The sequence below is a fragment of the Elaeis guineensis genome, chromosome 6 (assembly GCF_000442705.2).
Source record: "Elaeis guineensis isolate ETL-2024a chromosome 6, EG11, whole genome shotgun sequence".
Classification (NCBI taxonomy): Eukaryota; Viridiplantae; Streptophyta; class Magnoliopsida; order Arecales; family Arecaceae; genus Elaeis; species Elaeis guineensis.
The window spans coordinates 14,342,909-14,358,363 of NC_025998.2; the positions used below are offsets into that span (position 1 = coordinate 14,342,909).

Below are 15,455 nucleotides of genomic sequence, written 5' to 3' on the forward strand. Positions count from 1 at the left end.
GTGGTAAGCCGAATATCTTCCAGCCGGCCGTAGCTCGGTCGGTGAATCATGAATGCGACTGAGGTCGCATCGTTCGATAGACGGTGGCAAGCCGAATATCCTTCGATCGATCGTAGCTCGATCGAAAGTCGCGACGGCGGTCGCGTAGGCATTTCGCCTTTCTTTGGTCGGGCTCAATCGGTAAGTTAGCCGACATTCTGGCCCGAAAGTATGACCGTCAAAGGAGTGTCAACTCCCGTCAATGTAGGTATCTCGGTCTTTGTGAGAGTCCGATGCATCATCGACGATGGTGCAGTCGGTCTCAGGCGGACACCGAGCCCGAGTCGGCGCGTCGGGGCTCAACCATGGTGAGCGCGGATCGTCGGTCGAAGAATTAAACTCCGATATTTCAAACTGGATTCGCATTCTCAATGAACAAGTACAAAGTTTATTGGTGATACAGCTTCAGGTTGTCGGCGTTCCATGTTCGGAGAATGGGTTTCCCATCCAGAGTCTCCAGTCGGTAGGCCCTCGGACCGTAGGTATCTGCCACCGTGTAGGGCCCTTCCCAGTTCGGAGCCAGCTTCCCTTGATCCAGGGGCTTCGAGACCTCTGCCTTTCTCAGGACCAAGTCACCAGGCCTGAAGAGCTTTGGTCTGACTCTGGCGTTGTAATACCGGGCCACCTTCTGTCGGTATGAAGTCATGCGAAGTTGAGCCTCGTTTCGCAGTTCAGGGAGGAGGTCTAGGTCGGCCCTCCGACAATCAGAGTTGTCCGGCTCTTGATACCGCTCGACCCTTGTAGACGGCAGTCCAATCTCGAGCGGAATCATTGCCTCCGTTCCATAGGCCAAGCTGAAAGGCGACTCTCCGGTCGGAATGCGGGGGGTCATTCGGTAAGCCTACAGAATGGAGCCCAGCTCGTCGACCCAGAGGCCTTTGGCTTCATTTAGTCGGATTTTGAGCCCGTGCAGTATGGTCCGGTTGGTCACCTCGACTTCGTCGTTGGACTGAGGGTGCCCGACCGAAGTCAGTCGGTGCGTGATGTGAAACCTTGCACAGAAATCTCTGAAGTCTTGGTTGTCGAATTGCCGCCCATTGTCGGTGATGATGGTATGCGGCAACTCGAACCTGAAGATGATGGATTTTTGGACAAAGTCCTCCATCTTTCGTTCGGTAATCTGCGCCAAGGGTTCGGCCTCCATCCATTTGGTGAAGTAGTCGATGGCGACAACTATGAACTTTCTTTGACCCGATGCCGGAGGGAAAGGACCGAGAATGTCGACCCCCCATTGGGCGAAGGGCCATGGAGCGACGATGGGAGTGATTTGGCTGGCCGGTTGGTGCTGCACGTTGGCGTACTTCTGACAAAGTTCGCACTTTCGGACCAACTCAGCCGCGTCCTTCCTCATGGTGGGCCAGTAGTAACCCTGTCGCAGGACTTTGTAGGCTAGAGACTTGCCCCCCAAGTGATTCCCGCAGATCCCTTCGTGCACTTCTCGAAGAGCATAGTCCGCGTCGGTCGGTCCCAAGCACCTAAGCAAGGGAAGGGAGAACGACCTTTTGTAGAGTCGGCCATCCATGATTACATATTGGGAGGCCGACCATCGGAGCCGCCTGGCCTCCGTGGGATCCTCGGGGCTGATCCCGTCGGTCAAATACCGAACGATCGGGTCCATCCAGCTTGGTTTGACCGTCAGTTGTAGCACCTCGTCGACCTCGTCGATACTAGGTCGCCCGAGATTCTCCACGAAGGCCTGGCCCAGGGCGCCGTAGTCGGACATCGCGAGCCGGGATAGCGCGTCGGCCCGAGCATTTTCCGCCCTGGGGATATGGGAGATTTCGAAGTGTTTGAAGGGCGTCACGAGATCTTTCACCTTTTGGCGATATTTGGCCATGGTCGGATCCCGTGTTTCGAATTCATCCTTGGTCTGTCCGACGATCAGTTGGGAGTCGGAGAAGACTTGGAGACGGTCTATCCCGAGCTCCAGTGCTAATTTTAACCCCGCAACGAGCGCCTCGTACTCGGCCTGATTGTTGGAGGCCTTGAAGTCGAATCGGAGGGCGTGTTCAGTGGTCACTCCTTCTGGGCCAGTGAGTAGAAAACCGGCCCCGCTCCCCCGAGCGTTGGAAGCCCCATCGATGTGTAGCACCCAGGTCAGGTCGGAGCAACAGTCGGAGGTCCCGACCTTCATCGGGTCGTCCTCCCCCGATTGTATGTCGGCCGTCGGGCATTCCGCGATGAAGTCGGCGAGAACCTGGGCCTTTAAGGCAGGTCTCGATCGGTACTGGATGTCGAATTCGCCCAGTCTCACAGCCCATTTCGCCAGCCGTCCCGACGTGTCAGGTCGGTGTAAGATAGCCCTCAGGGGCTGGTCGGTGAGGACCACAATGGCATGTGCCTGGAAGTATGGACGGAGTCGTTGTGCCGAAATGACTAGGACGAAAATCATCTTTTCTGCCTTTGAGTACCGGGTCTCAGCTTTGTGGAGCACCTTGCTGACATAATATACTGGTTGATGAACCCGGTTCTCGTTCTCCCGGACGAGCACAGAGCTAACCGCCTCTGGGGAAGTGGCCAAGTAGAGGTACAGGACCTCCCCGACCTCCGGCCTCACAAGGAGCGGCGGGGAGGCGAGGTACTTCTTCAGTTCCTCGAAGGCCTGCTGGCACTCGTCCGGCCAAGAGAACTGCTTGGCCTGCCGTAAGGTTTTGAAGAACGGGAGGCACCTTTCAGCCGACCGAGAGATGAATCGACTGAGGGCGACGATTTTCCCATTCAGCTGCTGGACTTCCTTTTTGGTGTCCGGGTGCCGCATGTCGATGATGGCCTTGATTTTCTCCGGGTTGGCCTCGATTCCTCATTGCGAGATGAAGAATCCGAGGAACTTTCCCGAAGTTACCCCGAAGGCGCACTTGGTCGGGTTCAGCTTCATCCGGTGTCGTCATAGAGTGCGGAAAGCCTCTTCAAGATCCCGGACATGATCCTGAATCTGCGCACTCTTCACCAGCATATCGTCGACGTATACTTCCATGTTGCGCCCGATCTGATCTTTGAAGACCTTGTTGACGAGTCGTTGGTAGGTGGCGCCAGTATTTTTCAGCCCGAAGGGCATTACTCGGTAGCAGTAGAGGCCCTTGGGAGTCACGAAGGCAGTGTGCTCCTCGTCCTCGAGCGCCATCCGGATCTGATTGTACCCGACGAAGGCGTCCATGAAGCTGAGTAGTCGAAATCCGGACGTCGCATCCACCAGCTGGTCGATCTTCGGAAGTGGAAAGCTGTCCTTCGGGCATGCCCGATTTAAGTCGGTGTAGTCGATACAAATCCTCCATTTTCCGTTGGCCTTCTTGACCATGACAACATTCGCGAGCCAGTCGGGATAGGTGGTTTCTCTGATAAAGCCCACCTCGAGTAGCTTATCTACTTCTTCGTCGATGACCTTCTGTCTTTCCGAGGCAAAAGACCTTTTTTTTTGTCACACCGGCCTCATGGTCGGATCGATGTTGAGTCGGTGCATCATTGTCTCTGGGGGGATGCCCGACATATCCGCTGCCGACCAAGCGAATACGTCGGCATTGGTTCTCAGCAGCTCCACCAGCCGTCGTCGGTCTGGGTCGGGTAATTGAGAACCGACCCATACCTTTCGGTCGGGATCCCCGACCATCGGGATGGGGACGAGCTGCTCAGCCGGTTTGCCCCGTTCTCCCTCCTCTCGCGGGTCCAGCTTGTCGATCGCCAGGGAGCCCTTCAACTCGTCGCTTTGGACGGAGATCTGGAAGCATCGACGAGCGAGCTGTTGGTCCCCGCGCATCTCCCCGACTCCGTTCCTGGTTGGGAACCGAACCAGGAGATGGTACGTCGACACGATTGTCCTGAGGGCGTTAAGTCCGGATCGTCCAAGTATGGCGTTGTAGGCTGAAGGTACTTGGACAACCACGAAAGTCAAGTGGACCGTGCTTTATCGTGGTTCGGTGCCGGCCGTCAGAGGTAGGGTAACTTCTCCTTCCATCGCGACGGCATCCCCGGCAAAGCCTATTAAGGGCGTGGAGACCCTCTTAAGTCGATCGGTCGATAGTTGCATTCGGGAGAAGGTCAAGTAAAACAAAATATTTGTCGAACTTTCATTATCTACAAAAATTCTTTTTACATCATAGTTTGCTATTGTTGCCGAAACAACAACAGCATCGTCGTGGGGAGTTTGGATGCCCCGAACGTCCTCTTCTGTAAAAGTGATTACGTCGTCCGGGCGCAGTTTTTTCATCGGCTCCCCTCCCACAGATGTCCCCGGGCCCAGTCGCTTGGAAATCATATCGATGACCCCGGCCGTCGGCCGATTAGTTATCACTTCTTCAGTCGGCTGGGGTTGTCGGTCGGCCGCAAGTCAAGTCGGCGGATTTCTTTGAAATTTATCGAGATACCCCCGGCGGATGAGAGCCTCGATCTCATCCTTAAGCTGGATGCATTGCTCGATATTGTGGCCGTGGCCCCGGTGGAATCGACAGTACTTCCGTCGGTCGAGGCCTTTTGCCTTCAGAGGCGGAGGCCGTCGCAGGTATTCTTCTCCCTCGATCTCCATCAAAATCTGCGCACGGGGGGCAGAGAGAGGGTGTAGGAATCATACCTGGGGCGTGTCGGCCTCGGAGTCTGCCGCTGGGGCGACTTTTGGTTCTGTCATGGTGTCGAGACCCGTCCATTGGTCGGGGGCCTGCTGGGCGCAGCGGGTTCCCGACCCTTCCTCCGCTTCTCCTTCGGGCCTCTGGGTTCGGCCAAGCGTCGGTCGGAAGCTCCTTCATCTGCGCGCATGTACTTGTACGCGCGCTCCAGTAGCTCGGTGTATGTCCGGAGGAGGGTCTTGTCTAGGGAGTAGGTGAATCGGGATGCCCTCAGCCTCCGTTTCATGGCTGAGATAGCCATGTCTTCGTTGAGGTCCCGGACCTCAAGTGTGGCCGTATTGAATCGCACCACGAAGTATCGGAGCGTCTCGTTTTCTCCCTGTTTGAGGGAGAAAAGGCTGTCCGACGTTCGCGACGGCTTCCTGCTGGTGCCGAAGTGAGCCACGAAAGAGTGCTCGAGCTGCCCGAAGGAGTGGATACTCCCCGATTGAAGACCGGAGTACCAGGCCCTGGCAGCCTTACGGAGTGTGGCGGGGAAGCCGATGCAAAAGAGAGCGTCGGTTGCCCCCTGAATCGTCATGAGAGCTTTATAGCTTTCCAGGTGGTCGATTGGATCGGTGGAGCCGTCGTACGGCTCCACATGCGGCATCTTGAACCGACTGGGGATCAGTTCGTCGAGAATGAGTCGGGAGAGAGGTTGGGCGATCTGGAAGTCGACGTCGTTCGAGGACTTCTGCCCGTCGACCTGCAACTGCGCAAGCCGGCGGTCGATCTCCTCGAACCTGCGCTCGTAGTCGTCCGCCCGTCGGTGCTGGGAGACCCCAGGAGTGGAGTCTCCGAAAGATTCCGAGAGGGAGGCGGACGGCGTTCGCGGTCGCTTCTCCTTCCTCGCCCGTTCCAGCAGGGAAGGAGAGAGCTGCTGGGACTGTCGGGCATCGCGTCGTGGCCGTCCCTCCTCCTCTCCATGGGAGCGCTGTTGCAGGCGCTCGCACGGAGGCGACGGGGATCGGTGCGGTCGTCGGTGGCTACTCCTTGAGGGCATCGGACGGGCCGCCGGTTGTTGCTGGAGGCTCTTGACCGCATCCGTCAGCACGGTCATCTGCCGTACGATGGCCGCGATCTGCGCCTCCGTGGTCACCGTCGGGTGCGGAGAGCTGGGCTCCGCCGCGGAAGGTGGCGGGAGGCCTCTTCCCGGCGGGAAGAGCGCCTCGCCGACCCGGTGACCCTCGATCGTTGGGCTCTTGTCTTTATCATCAGAACTGCTGTAAACAGTCTCCTTTCCCCCTACCTGGCATGCCAATCTGTTGCGGCCAATCCTCTCGTCGCCTGATCGCCGGGAACGAGCACCTGCAAAAAAGGAAGTCCACACTGACCGGAGCCGGCTCCGGCGGGGATCCTCCGACGGTCAAGTCAGAGAGGTGACTGGGCAACAGTGAAATGAAGACAGAGAGCTCAAACGAGAGAGAGAGAAAGAGAGAGAGGGAGAGCAAGCCTGTTGTTTTTCTCACCACTTGCACTGTTGCCTTCCCCGGTATATATATAGTGGAGCGTGGTATGGCGCCGTCATTAATGGCGCGGACAATTGGAGAATTGTCAACTCACTGTAGACTGTCAGAGTCGTCGTGAAAATGTCACACCGCCGTGGGGCTGTCAAATCACTAGGGTTGACAATGCCCTAGGCGGGATAGTGCCCTAAGGTGGCAGAGCCGCATGTCGCTGTCAGGGCTGACAGACTCTGGCGGCTGTACAGCGATCGGAGGAGTCGACCGGCCCTAGGTCGGTTGCCACTCGCGTGGCATCGGGTGGAGATTCGGGCCCCCTCGATGGTTAGCCGGGCATGTTGCGAGAGTCGGCCGTCGGACTTTCTGGTTCAGTCGGCCCGAAAAGTGGAAAAGGTTTGCTCGACCGGCGTGTCCACAGTCGGTAGGGGGCCGTTAATCGGCAGGTGATGGCGCCCGCCGATCGATCGGTCAGTCGGCTGGACGGCCGATCGCTCAGTCGGTCGGGCGGTCGGTCGCTCCATCGGTCGGGCGGTCGGTCGCTCCGTCGGTCGGTCGGGCGCTCGATTATAAGCCGGCGTGAGTGGGGTCGGTCGGTATTCCCCAACAGTGTCCATCCGGATAATTAAGATCCCCTTCTTATCTTCCAGTCTTCCCGTTAGTGTTTTGACAATGCGATGGAAGTCATCGAGACCTGGGCTGAAGGTGCTCCTTGAATGCCATCCAAGTGAAGTCGTCGACAGTGCCGATGGCGATGAGGTTCTCGTCCTAACAGAAGATGTGTAGCAGCATCCTGCAGGCATCACCAGCGGTGACAACAGCGGCTGGTGAGGAAGAAGCTTCCCTTTTCTCATAGGCAAAGGCGGAAGCGAGCATCAGGATCTGGCCACAACAACAGAGGAGGGCCTGGTGGCCTCCATCTTTCTCGTGGTAGCCAACTCAGAGATTCGACGAATGCTGGATTGCGAGCAAATTTGAAATCAAAAGGCATCAGCCTCATTTGAAACCAAAAATTTTCGGACTTAAGCTCGGCCAGAAACCCGACAATAAATTTTGGACTGGGCTTGGGTTGGGGTATGGCCCGACCCAGTCCGATCTATTTCCAGCTCCAAAAAAGATGGATGAAAAAAGAAGGATCATCTATCCATCATGGTCTACCAATTTGCATCCTCCCAAATTGATAGGTGAAAGAAGGATGAATGAAGCATTAAAGAATGGACTTTTGCATTGACAAAATTATCACTCATTAATTTTTTGGATAAAACTACGATACTTCTTTAAATTCTCATTGATATTATTTATATATTTTTATATATACTTTTAATCATGTACTATTAAATTTTATTAGTCATTATTTTAATTTATATATATAATTTTTATAATTATAATTAAATAATTAGATTATCTTTTATTTCTCTATTTATATTACTTTTTACTTAACTATTTATATAATATTAATTAACTATTTAAACTAAATTATAAATTAATTAATTATTTATATAATTAATTTATTAATAATTAATTTATAAAATCATGTATTCAATTAAATATTTATATATTTTTATATAATTATAGATTATAAAAATTATAAATTTATATATTATTTACTTCTTATAAATCGATAATAATAATATTTTTATCAAAGGATAGTTTAGTTAAAATATTATACAAATATCATCCATTTTTCTTTTCATTCCTCCTATACCAAATAAAGGAGAGAATCATTTTTATTCATCCTTCCATATTTTATGAAATATACGAGAGGATGGATGGATTTAAAAAATCCATCTATCATTTCTCTTCCATCCATCCTTCTTTTAATCCATCATTCATCTCAAATAGACGATAAATATGTATTGAAAAACAGTGGCTGTGTAGCCTAATAAGATGGATAATATATTTTTCTATGCGGAATGTAGTGTACAAAAAAATTTCCAATTATGTTAACACCATCCATCATCCGCTTGGCTGTTTGATCACTAATCAAGCAACGCGAAGGCATTCTTTCTGGTCATGGATCAGTGAATTGAAGGCCATTCTTTTTTGTTCCCTTTAACCTTTTTTTAGAAAAAAAAATCCCTCATATATATATATATTATTTTTGCTCAAGAAAAAATATATTATTTTATCGAATTGGACTACATATTGTAATTAAAAAAGGAGCAAACATTTAATACAGCTCAATTTTTTTTCTCAATTTTTTTAACCAAAATATCCTTTTTCTTTTGTTACTCTGTTTTACTCTTGCTTGATTAGGATATTATAGATAATAACAAAGCATCATAATAATTAATAAGATGTCACAGAAAATAACAAAATATTAGAATAAAGATATGACATCCTGTTGTATCCTATAATATCTTATTGTATCCTATAAATAATTATCAAAATATTATAAAAATAATAAGATGCCATACTAATGGTATAACAACTTGTTGCATTCTATAAAAATTATCGAGATATCATAAAAAATAACAAGATATCATAATAATGGTATGATATCTTATTGCATCATATAAATAATTATCGAGATATCATAAAAATAATAGCATATCATAATAATAGTATGACATCCTGTTGCATCTTATAAACAATAATCAGGATGCCATAAAATACAACAGGACGTTATAATAATGATATGATATCTTGTTGCATCCTATGAACAATTATTAGGATGTCATAAAAAAATAACTAGATATCATAATAATGATATGACATCATGTTGCATCCTATGATATCCAGTTGCATCACATAAACAACTATCAAAATATTATAAAAAATAACAGGATATCATAATAATGATATTGTTGGGAATAGTGTCCCAAAGCCAATCGTCAGCCTGTTGACGGTTGTGCTCATTTTTGTATTTATACATGAATTATGAATTAATAAAAATTATTTTGACATATTTCATCATAAAATATTTCATCTTCTAATGAACTCCTATGTTGTGGTGAAGTCCTTAGGACTATTTAGACTCGACAAAGGAGGATTTATCGTTTAGTCCTTAAATCTGTTCGCGACCAAATGATACGTTGTTATCAAGGATGACAACGTTTATTAAGCATAGGTCATTGTGTGCCATATAGGTTGGTTGTCCTCTTAACCAATGAGTGTGGAGACACTGGTATGGCATACAGGTGAGATGTAAAGGTACATCTGCACTGAACGTGACCGACTCCGGAGCTATTTCTGCTGTCAAGATTTACTCCGATGGAATATGAGTATAAATATCTCTCCGACCTGAGACCGCCACGGTGACTTGCAAGCAACTCACTGTACTTAGGCACTAGACTATCTGAATTTCTAATTCAGTGACGGAAGGCTGCTGGGTGTAGTCAAGTACTTGACTTGTCGGTGCGTGTGTCAAGATGTGATTGACCACTTCAGTTTAGGAGCTGTGTACAGTCGTGTTTCAATTTAGCAAAATCTTGGCCAAGGTAGTCATTGTGAGGAGTCACAGGACTGTTTGAGTTGAGCACGATTCGGATGATCTGATCAGGATTGACAGTTTAACCCTGAGTCATCCTAAACACAGGAGTCAAAAGGATGAATTATACAGTAACCATATTCATGTAGGTTCTGAGTGTTGCGATTGTGACTCTTCGACCTATTCGAACATCGGATACCATTGCTAGATGGTCACTTCGATTAGTACAGGAATTGGTTCCTGTGCTACCGACTTAGGTTCAAACCTGCGAGGTCACACACATTAGAGATTCCTATCTGATCTGATGGCTGATGTAGAATCCTATATGTTTGAGACTCAGTGATCGAGAATCAAGATTCTCTGATCACGAGTTCTACACATTATGGTACCAGGATCAAGAGTCCACTGGTTGGAACTTTTCGATCAGGGTTATATATCGATGAATTCTGATGCCCGATTGCCCATCGAATTTGGACTCAGTATTTATGAGAGATTTAATTAGTGATTTGATCACTAATTAACTCAATTTGATTGAATAATTATTTTTGGATCAAGTCTAATTGAATTGGATTCAGTTGGGTTTGACCCGATTAGGTTAAGAGTTGACCTAATCGTCAAGATGGTTTGGTCCCTGATTTGATTAGGAGTTGGACTTAGTCAATTCCTGATTTGATTAGAATTTTATTGAGCCTAATTAAGTCTAATTAAGTTAATTTAAATTAGTCTAATTGGACCTAACTTATTTGGTTCAATTAGGTTAGTTTAAATAATTAAACCACCTTGACCCAATCTCCATGCGCCACCTCACTTTTATTGCACCCATTTGAATTCATGAGAAGGAACTTCTCATAAATTTTTTTCTCATGCCAAGCCCTCTCCACGCCCCACTTTAATGTGCCATATGAATGGATAAGGATGATTGGTTGGCCATTCAAATTCAAAAGAAAGTTTGAATTTGAATGGGCAATCAATCTTTGCGCCTTGTCCTTTTTTTTATTCTCCATTTATTACATGAGAAAAGATTTCTCATGAAATTACTCCATGCATAATTTAAGCCATGCCTCACGCCTTTAGTGGATAAGGGATGAGTTGGTGTCCATTTGAATTCAAAATTTGATTTGAATTCAAATGTGCAATTACTCATCTTTATCATTTCTTTTGGATAAGATGTTTGACGTTGTTATAAAAGGAGGAGAAGAGTGGGGCATGCAAAAAGAAGATTTTTGGAGAAAAATTTTGAGACGTGAGAAGTCTTGTGTGTGAGAAGGAAGTCCATATTCTTTCAAGAGAAAAAGAAAGAAAAAAAAAGAAAAGTGGGTGCAAGGTTTCCGGTGAGTTTCCTAGAGTTTTAGCTTGGGGTTCGGGAAGTGAGAAAGTGAGCTACGAGTGTCGTGAGCCCACAAAATCTCAGAAAGATCTTCAACATCCTCTCAAACATGTTTGTTGACGATCTGGAGCATCCAAAGAATCGACAGGCATCGATCGAAGGAGTTCGATCAGCATCGACCATCAAAAGGGCTCTACAATGAGCTAGCACTCGTGAGGAGTCGATCAGATCGGGAGCTTCATGTGGACGATCCACAGAGGCCAGACATGCTGTGTGGCTGTATCACGATGATCAGACTCTCTCGACGGTGATCAGATTGCGGCGATCTACTACCCGCACAAAGGTATTGTGTTCTGAAGACATTACAATAAAGTGTTTATTATTCAAATTTAAATTTTAAATTTAAATATATGCATGCTATATATCATATTTAGATCCTAATGTAGGATAAATTTATGTTAATTAATTAGATTAATTAATATTTTTTACTGTAAAATTATGATTTTAAAAAAGTTTTAAAATTATCATTTTATCCCTACACTGAATTTTCCCACAAATAGTATCAGAGCTGGTTCTTAGATATGATATATATATTTGCATGCGTAGATTAAGTTGTAATCTAAAAGTTTAAATTTAAAATTTAAAATTCAAAAATTTAAAAATTGAATTTTGAAAGTTGTTCGAAATTTAAAATTCAAAAATTTGAAATTTAAAATTTAAAATTTAAATTTTGAAATTTGAAATTCAAAATTTAAAATTCAAAATTCAAAACTTTGAAATTCAAAATTTGAAATTTAAAATTTGTTTGAAATTTGAAATTCAAAATTTAAAATTTAAAATTTAAAATTTAAAATTTAAATTTTGAAATTGGTATATTTAGATATACTTGATCCAAGTAGCAAGTAATCGAATTGGGTTGGTTGCCATGGCCGTCCGATCATAGGAGAAAAGTAGGGTTTAAAGGCCCTCTCCTCCCATTCGATGGGATCTCCTATGGCGGTAGGGGTGCCGCTGCAATTATATCCCATGCAGATGAAGCAGCGAAAGGAATTAATTGTAAAAGTTCAATTGTGAAATTTATTATGAATGTGTTAGATTAGATCTAAAGAAATATTCATGATTTATTTTGATTGAGTTATTTTCTGTTATGTAATTAGCAATAGGATTGCTATTTATGAAATGTGCTGATCTATTTGTGAAATGAGTCAACATATTTGGTGAACAAAAAATAAAACCTTTCAAATTTGAAAATTATTTTCGAAATACCAAACCCTGACCCATCAGCCCAAATTCTTAATTAAAAGAATTAAGTGTTGTCTAGTAGGTCTAGAATTGTGAATTAAGACCTAAGACAATTGCATAAACTTGTAGGTCAATGGGTTAGATGGATTAGGTCCATAATTGGGTTAGACCTAAGGTTAGCTTAAAGAAATAGACTAAATTAGAGTAATTGATCAAATCTAATCAAAAGTTGAATTAGATTAGGTCAAGGATACTCTAGACTCAACTCCAATAGTTGTAGTTGAATGGGTCCATGTCTTTAATTAGATCAAGATGGACTTAATTCATGGCTACACGGTGGAACCCTATTTACTAAGTTGATCAAATTAAAACTAATGAACCGGTTGGTGTCTAAGATAAGTTTGGTAGTTTGACCAGTGGTTTTTAAGTGGGAGCTACTCGCAGTGATTTGATCTCTGACGAGTTAATGGCTTATTCCCACCACTGATCTCACTTACTTGGCCAACCTGGTGAATTAGGTTTTGATTAGATCACTTGGTGATTAGGGCTCACCCATGTCATTAGATAAATCAGTTTGACTGATTTAGGTGCTCCTAATGCCAGCTTTAATTAAATCTTTTTAATCTGACTTGGTGAAGTCAGTGGGAGGATTGAAATTGGCTGGATATTTTCTTCTCATCTATCCTTTAATAAAATTCTTAAAAAAAAAAATTATTAGGTCCCTAAAAATGATTAAGTTATATTGATAACTAAGTCATAGCCTCCCATTAAGTGAGTGATAATGAGTCCATTAGTTTAATAATCATTGGAGGCCCAAAGGCCTGGTGCTTATTGACTAATGAAATTATCATTCATAATATGATAATTTGGTTTGAGTCTTTCTGATGGTGATCAGATTGGCCGGCCAAAGTCGGGCCTGATCATTTATTGGTCCGATTCATCAAATCAAATCATGTTAATGGTTGGACCTAACCAGATCTTTTCAGTGGAGGCCAAAGCCTACTGATTAGGTTCTGGGGCAAAATCAATTACTAGAAGTTGTTTAGAGAAATAACTGATTATGAACCAACCCATAGATGCACATGGGTTGACCAACCAAAGTTGGGCTCGTGTGTAGTCTGTGTGGATTCTAGTACCCACTAAGGAATTAAAGTAATTTCTCGAATTGGAGGTTGAGGCTACCAGTTCATAAAAATACTGGGAGAAACTTTAGACTAAAGTCCAAGTCTTTAGTATTTATAATTTATGTACTAATAGAGGTCTGATTTTTCTTTATGCAGCTATGGCCACTACCCTGTCCCTCCGGTCATTATTAGATAATGACAAGCTCATGGGACCTAATTTCGATAGCTGGTATCAAAAATTAAAAATCATCCTTGAGCATGAGCAGATCTTTATGTAGTAACGGATCCGACACCTGAGGAGCTAGCCTCGAACGTTAGAAGGACGGTCCGAGACACTTATCAGAAGTGGCTCAACGATTGCACCACCGTTCGGTGCATTATGCTGGCGGCAATGAATATGAGTTCAGCCGCAGGTTCGAGAACGTCCAGCCACAGGAGATGCTTCAAATGTTGAACGACTCCTTTGGCACGCCTGACGATGTTGAAAGGCACAAAACTGGTTGTGCCATTTTCAATACTCGGATGAGAATGGAGCTCAGTCACTGATCATGTACTGTACATGATCGAAATGATTGAGCGCCTAAGTAAACTGGGCTTTCCCCTACATGAGCAGCTCGATAAGGATGCGATCCTTAATTCATTGCCCAAGTCCTTCCTCCCCTTCCTTACTCATTTTCGGATGACAAAGCCTGCAGTGAACTACCACGGCTTGTTGGAGTTGCTGCAGAACTTTGAGAAGGATCACCAGCTCCATAAGGAGTCGGTGAATGTAGTGGGAGGGTCTTCTTCTGATCGTCGACCCTTTAAGAAAGGGAAGAAGAAGAACAAGAAGAAGAAGAATAAGAAGGTGCAGCTGCATGCTGGGACGTCTGCACAGAGTCAGACCAAGAAACGCAAGCCGACCAGAGCCAGGCAGAGTGCTTCTTTTGCAAGAAGCAGGGGCACTGGAAGAGAAACTGTCCTCTATACATTGCCTCACTGGATCCGAACAGGTCAAAGAAGAAGCAAGGTACTTATATGATAACACCTTGCAACTTTTTCATTTGTGATACTACTGCCTGGGTATTGGATACCAGAAGTCTTATCATATTTGCAATTGATGCAGGGTCTGCAGGTCAGTAGAAGATTTGATGAAGGCGATAGATTCCTGAACGTTGGAGATGGAAGCAAAATTTCAGTTCTAGCATTAGGAATCATGAACTTGTAATAATTCTCGAAATATAATTCTGAGTGAATGTCACTATTGTCCAAGCTTTTTATTAAATATTATTTCTGTAGGCCTTTTGGCCATGAACGGTTATCAATTTTTAATAAAAAAAATGTTTGCAATATCATTTTGAATGGTGTTACAATGTTTGTTGGACAACTTAATAATAGAATTTACTTTCTATCACAACCTGTTAATATGGTTCAAACCTCCGGTAAACGCCCTAGAATAGATAATATGTCAGAAGTCTACCTTTGGCACTGTAGGTTAGGTCATATCAATAAGAACAGGATAAACAGTTGGCTCAAGAAGAATTCTTGAAGTAGGTGATTGTGAATCACTTCTAACCTGTGAGTCCTGTCTTCTTGGTAAAATGATCAAATCACCTTTTACTGAAAAAGGTGAGCGAGCTAGTGAACTCTTGGGTTTGGTACATTCTGATGTATGTGGACCCATGAGCTCAAGTGTAAGAGGTGGATATTTTTACTTCATAACCTTCACAGACGACCTATCAGGTATGGGTATGTCTATTTAATGAAGCATAAATCAGAGTCGTTTGAAATGTTCAAACTATTCTGAAATGAGGTAGAAAAATAAACTGAAAAGTGTATTAAAACTCTTCGATCTGATCGAGGAGGTGAATACCTTTCCAATGATTTTTTGATATATCTTGGGGAGAATGGGATTCTCTCTAGTGGACTCCTCCTGGAACACCACAACATAATGGTGTATTTGAAAGGAGGAATCAGATCTTGTTGGACATGGTTCGATCCATGATGGGGTTTGCTGGTTGCCGATCTCTCTCTAAGGATATACGCTCGAATCGGCTTGTTACCTTCTAATTAGAGTTCTGAGTAAGTCTGTAACCAAAACGCATATGAGATATGGATAGGACGTAAGCCAGTACTCTCGTACCTTAGGATTTGGGGGTGTCCGGCTTATGTTAAACGTTTAATTACGGACAAGCTTGGACCTAGGTTTGACAAGTATAATTTTATAGGATACCCAAAAGAGACCAAAGGGTATTACTTCTA

General features: G+C 45.0%; 1 protein-coding gene across 1 annotated transcript; it reads right to left on the minus strand.

The window, feature by feature from the left end:
* Positions 1 to 228: 228 nt before the first annotated feature.
* LOC140858729 (uncharacterized) lies at positions 229 to 4,654 on the minus strand. The gene is made up of 3 exons (XM_073260036.1): positions 4,601 to 4,654; positions 1,688 to 2,350; positions 229 to 393 (listed from the first exon to the last, which is right to left on the minus strand). The coding sequence occupies exons 1-3, from the start codon at positions 4,652 to 4,654 to the stop codon at positions 229 to 231; spliced, it is 882 nt and encodes a 293-aa protein (XP_073116137.1).
* Between the last annotated feature and the right edge of the window lie 10,801 nt (positions 4,655 to 15,455).

Excerpts from the sequence above, each read along its gene's own strand:
- LOC140858729 (XM_073260036.1), bottom strand. The coding sequence starts at position 4,654 with ATGACAGAACCAAAAGTCGCCCCAGCGGCAGACTCCGAGGCCGACACG. Across the intron at positions 2,351-4,600 it reads CCGAGGCCGACACGCCCCAG|CCCCTGAGGGCTATCTTACA; the intron begins GTATGATTCCTA and ends CTCACCGACCAG. Across the intron at positions 394-1,687 it reads GTATCGACGAGGTCGACGAG|TTTGAAATATCGGAGTTTAA; the intron begins GTGCTACAACTG and ends ATGCGAATCCAG.